The 5,420-nt window shown below is 50.8% G+C and overlaps 1 protein-coding gene across 1 annotated transcript in view; it reads right to left on the bottom strand.

Annotated features, from left to right (window-relative positions):
- The window catches only part of EHMT1 (euchromatic histone-lysine N-methyltransferase 1), a gene marked incomplete at both ends in the record, with an annotated part of 55,829 nt that overhangs the window by 42,006 nt on the left and 8,403 nt on the right, over positions 1 to 5,420 (bottom strand). Inside the window, one exon of the mRNA XM_010830287.1 lies at positions 9 to 87. Coding sequence (XP_010828589.1) covers positions 9 to 87 — 79 coding nt within the window. The remainder of the gene's footprint in view (positions 1 to 8; positions 88 to 5,420) is intronic.

Here is a 5,420-nt window from a genome sequence, read left to right as displayed (position 1 = left end):
CTCCGAGGCGCCCCTGCTCAGCTCCTCCTTCGGCTCCTCGTGGTCGCGGGCGTCCCGGCCTTCCCTGGGGTCCTTACTCGCCGCGTGCTTCAAAACAGAGACAGCCAACAATGACACACAGGCGGCACTGACGCACAACCGACAGACGCACACCTGACAAGACACACAGGCGGCCCCAACACACAGCCGACACTGACGCACAAGCACAGAACCCGCTGTCCCGCCCCCCAGCCCCCGAGGACGGGCGGGCCGGGCGGAGCACGGTGGCGGCACGAGGGGAGCAGGGCCTGCGTCTCCAGGGGAAGCAGCAGGGAGCTGGCCAGCCTGTGGCTCGGGTGCCGCGTGTGACCCGCAAGAGACGCCCAGGAAGCTCTGAGGAAGCGCCTTCCACTTGGGGCACCCCCAGAGGGTTTCACACCATGGCATCACCACGCCACGTCTTTAAGATTCTTTTGCTGAGTTTTACCCACTTGCTCGGTGTCCTGGCCTCAGCCCTCCCGGGCGACGAGGTCAACACCGGCAGCAACCGGCACCCCCACCTTCGCTCCAGACGCCACTCACGCGCCCCCACCGCACGCTCCCCGAGTCGCCAACAGCCTTCGGAGGCGCGCCCTTGGTCCGGCGCGGCTACACCGCACGCGCCTGCACACGCAGCAGGCACTCTCCCTCAACACACAGGGCTGGGAAACGCGGGAGGACCCTCGCCTGACACCATTGGCAGAGGTGAACTCAGCGCATCAGAGGCCTCAGCGAGCCAAAGTGTAGGAAAAAGCAAAGTGCAGGCGTCACAACACTGGACTTGGTGATGACCCCTTCGATATTACAAGGGCACAAGCAACAAAAGAAAAAAAAAGATGAATTAGACTCTATTACGAATAAAATTTTCTTATAGATCAAAACTACAATGAGATAGCCCCTCATGTCTGTCAGGATGGCCGTTATCAAAAGACGGCAACTCATACATGCTGGAGAGGACGTGTAGAAAATGGAACCCTAGGGCCCATCGACGGGAACGCCAACTGGTGCAACACTATGGGGATTCCTCAAAAAATTAAAAACAGAACTACAGTATGACCCAGAAATTCCACTCCTGGGTATTTATCCAAAAAACCCAAAAACAACAGTTCATGAAGGTAAATGCACCGCATGCTCACTGCAGCGCTAGTTACAACAGCAAGACGCACAGGCAGCCCAGGCGCCACCAGCAGACGGACGGGTGAGGACACGGGGGTTCAGCACACACGGTGGAACTGCACTTGGCGGTAAAGGAGAATGAAACCTCGCTGCCGGTGACAATACCGACAACACCTCTGGATCCAGAGGCACTCCCCTAAATGAAGAAGGGAAAAAGACAAATACCATGACTTCACTCATATGTAGAATCTAAAAGACAAAAACAACGAACAAACACAACAAAACAGAAACAGACGCAGAGACGCAGAGAATAAACAGAGGGGAGGGGTGGGGGACAGACAAGACACGTGAAGGGGATTACGGGGCACAAACCTCCAGTTACGTAACAGGTAAACCATGGAGGCGTAATGTACAGCGTGCAGAATACAGTCAACAGTAGTGTACAATAACTCTGCATGGTGACTGTGACTAGACTTACCCTGGTGATCATTTTGTAACATATAAAAACATTTAATCACTATGCTGTATACTTGAAACTAATATAATAATCACACGTCAATTATACTTCAATTAAGACTTTTTTAATTTCTGTACCTCAAAAGACAACCAACAAAATGAAAAGGCAACCTACAGAAAGGGAGAAAACATTTCCAAAGCATGTATCTGATAGAGGATTCACATCTAGAATATATAATAACTCTACATCCCAACACAGAACTGAATTTAAAAACGGGCAAAGCACGTGAACAGAGATTTCTCCAAAGAAGACACACACAGGGCCAAAAAGCAGACGAAACGACACTCAGCATCACTGACCATCAGGAAAACAACTCAGAACTGCAGTGGGACCACCTCGCACTCCTGGGATGGCTGCTACCAAACGACAGAGAACACCACGTGCTGGCAAGGACCTCTGCGCGCTCTGCCTCCAGCGCGCAGACACCACAGACAGCAGCCTGGCGGTTTCTCCAGAGGGAACAGAACTACCACACGATCCTGCGATCCCACTTCTGGGAGCACACTCTCAAGAACCGAAAGCAGAGGCCAGAAGAGCTCTTTGTACAAGTGGGTTCACAGCAGGTGAGGGAGGCGGCAGCCCAAGTGCCTGATATGGGAGAGTGGATAAACCAAGTGTGTATGTGTGGTGTGTACATGGACGCTCGTGCAGTGGAATATCACTCAGCCTTGAAAAGGAGGGATGCTCTGAGACAGTGTGGACGACTCTCGAGGACCCTGTACGGCATGGAATAAGCCAGACACAAAGGACAGACCCTTGTCTGAAGGACCTTTGTCCCACCGCTTCCTGGCAAACAGATGGAGAAGCAGCACAAACAGTGACAGACTCTTCTTGGCTCCAAACTCACTGCAGGTGGTGATCGCAGCCATGAAATTAAAGGCCGCTCGCTCCTTGGAAGGAAACCTATGACCAACCTAGACAGCATATTCAAAAGCAGAGACATGACTTTGCCAACAAAGGTCCATCTAGTCAAAGCTAAGGTTTTTCCAGTAGTCATGTAGTCATGTATGGATGTGAGAGTTGGACTATAAAGAAAGCTGAGTGCCAAAGAACTGATGCTTTTGAACTGTGGTGCTGGAGAAGACTCTTGAGTCCCTTGGACTGCAAGGAGATCCAACCAGTCAATCCTAAAGGAAACCAGTCCTGAATATTCACTGGAAGGACTGATGTTGAAGCTGAAACTTTGGCCATCTGATAACAAGAGCTGATTCATTGGAAAAGACTCTGATGCTGGGAAAGATTGAAGGCAAGAGGAGAAGGAGACGACAGAGGATGAGATGACTGGATGGCATCACCGACTCGATGGACATGAGTTGGAGCAAGCTCCGGGAGTTGGTGATAGACAGGGAAGCCTGGCATGCTGCAGTCCATGGGGTTGCAAAGAGTCGGACATAACTGAGCGACTGAACTTGAACTTGCTTGTATGAAGGACCAAGCACTGATTCTGTCAATCGGAGAGTACAGAGGTGTGTGTGTGTGGAGTGGGGGTGGGGCAGAGACAGAGCTGGAGGAAAGGAGGGGAGGGAAGTGAGTCTAGCAGGGACAGAGGGTCCATTTGGGGAGACGAGCAAGCTCTGGGATGACAGGGTGATGGCTGGGCACTTAAACATGGCTATGATGGTAAATTATATGTTATGTGCATTTTAATAGTGTTTTAAAAAAGGCGCCCTCATCTCCTGGAGTCAACATCCAGGAGAGGTTGACAGGCCTGCCTGGGGGCAGCCCAGGACCCAGCTCCATGCCATGGCTCCTCGCAGCAGGACCGAGCATGCTCCGCCCTCTGGCTTCTCCAAAAGTTCCCCACCTGCCTGGGGGCCCCGCACAGGGCTCCTTTTGAAATATCTAAAAAATAAAGCTAAGAAGTGCTAAACTTGAATGAAGACTCTACATCTGGATAGGGCTCTATCCTCCGACCAAGCAAACCCACCGAGGCAGAGCAGCTAGGGCGGACTTTCAGGCGGTGCCCCTGCCAGGGCCGGGCCAGTCCCCCACGCGGGGAGAGGACTCGTACCCACATCTGCAGTCCCTGCACACGCCCGCATGGCCACCTATGACCAAAGTACCTGCGGACAACTGCCGTCTGCCCCAGCCCAGCTCTCTGCTCGCCACTCCCCACTCGACGCCCAGGCCAAGCCAGGTGCCCCCAGGGCAAGTTCTCACAGACCGGTGCCCCCCCTCCAGGGGAAGCAAACACCCACCCTACCTGGCCCACCTTCCTCTCCTGAACCCAGAGACCAAGACTGCTGTCGGGACACAGACACCCAAGGAGACAGCCAGGCCCACGCAGCACCTCCAAGAGCGAACACGAGTCAGTCAGGGAGCCAGTCTACACAGCGTGCCAGCGCGGGACACGAGGGCCTCCCTCACTTCCTTCATGTGAACAAGGGCTGATGTAACCCTGAGCCGGGGAGTCTGATGGTGTGGACACCACCATCCAAGAGACAAGCTGGTTCTGCCTTGCGTGGGGACGAGAGGCCACCCGGCTGTGAAAAACCCTGCATTTTTAAACTTTTAATGGAAGATAGATTTCTTGTCATAAACATGCAACACGTTTGTTCTCAAAACTCAATTTTCAATACAACATGCTTTCCTAAGAAAATCAAACAAGACTGAGCAGGGTCTGGGGAGCAGAAAAGCCAGCAGTCAGGAGAGGCCAGGTCTGGGTCTAGGAGCCAGGAGGGCCCCCAGTCTCCACATCTCCGGTCCCCTCCTCTCGCAGGGGTCTGGGAAGCAGACTGAGTTACCAGTGTGCGAAGAAGGCGAGCATGGTCTTCAGCAAATCAGCTTCTGAAGCCTCAAAACCCTTCTCTCTCCTTTCCCTGCAACAGCCTGAGTGTGCTCAGTAATTGCCAACAGAATGATGAGCATTGCAACTGACTGTGTACTAATAACAATCATAGCAACTCCACCAGAACAAAGTTAACCCTTAGATAAATGTTACGGTCAGAGACATTTCTTGAAATTAAATTCCAAATTGCTTTTTTTTCCCTAGAGGAATACAACAGTGACAGTAAAAAACTTTCAAGAATAAACTATGTTAGAGCAGAATTCTAGAAGTGGGAATGGAGTGAAAGTGTAATTTCAATGAGATAAAGAAATAACGTAAAATTTTCTGACATGCATTTAAAAATCGATAATGGTGGTCCAAAAAATGGTAGGCAAATAAATAAACTTCACCTTAACCCTCAAGTCTAATACAAAAAATTAATTCACAACAGGTCATATATTTAAGGCTTCCCTGGTGGCTCAGTTTGGTAAACAATCTGTCTGCAATTGGGAGACCCAGGTTCAATGCCTGGGTTGGAAGAGTCCCCTGGAGAAGGGAAAGGCAACCACTCCAGTACACTTGCCTGGAGAACCCCATGGACACAGGAGCCTGGCGGGCTACAGCCCATGGGCCACAAAGAGTCGGACACAGTTGAGTGACTAACACACAACCCATATATTTAAAGTTCACATAAAACTAAAAAACTATGAAAATAAGAGAAAATCTTCAGGATTTAGGGCTGGCCAAAGAGCTTTTAGGCATGATACCAAAAGCACAGTCTTAATAGAAAAATACTGTGTAAGTTCTATTTCTGCTTTATTGACTATGCCAAAGCTTTTGACTGTGTGGATCACAATAAACTGTGGAAAATTCTGAAATAGACGGGAATACCAGACCACCTGACCTGCCTCTTGAGAAATCTGTATGCAGGTCAGGAAACAACAGTTAGAACTGGACATGGAACAACAGACGGGTTCCAAATAGGAAAAGGAGCACATCAAG

Source organism: Bison bison, unplaced genomic scaffold (genome assembly GCF_000754665.1).
Source record: "Bison bison bison isolate TAMUID 2011002044 unplaced genomic scaffold, Bison_UMD1.0 scf7180017858910, whole genome shotgun sequence".
Classification (NCBI taxonomy): Eukaryota; Metazoa; Chordata; class Mammalia; order Artiodactyla; family Bovidae; genus Bison; species Bison bison.
This window is presented reverse-complemented; position numbering and strand designations above follow the sequence as displayed.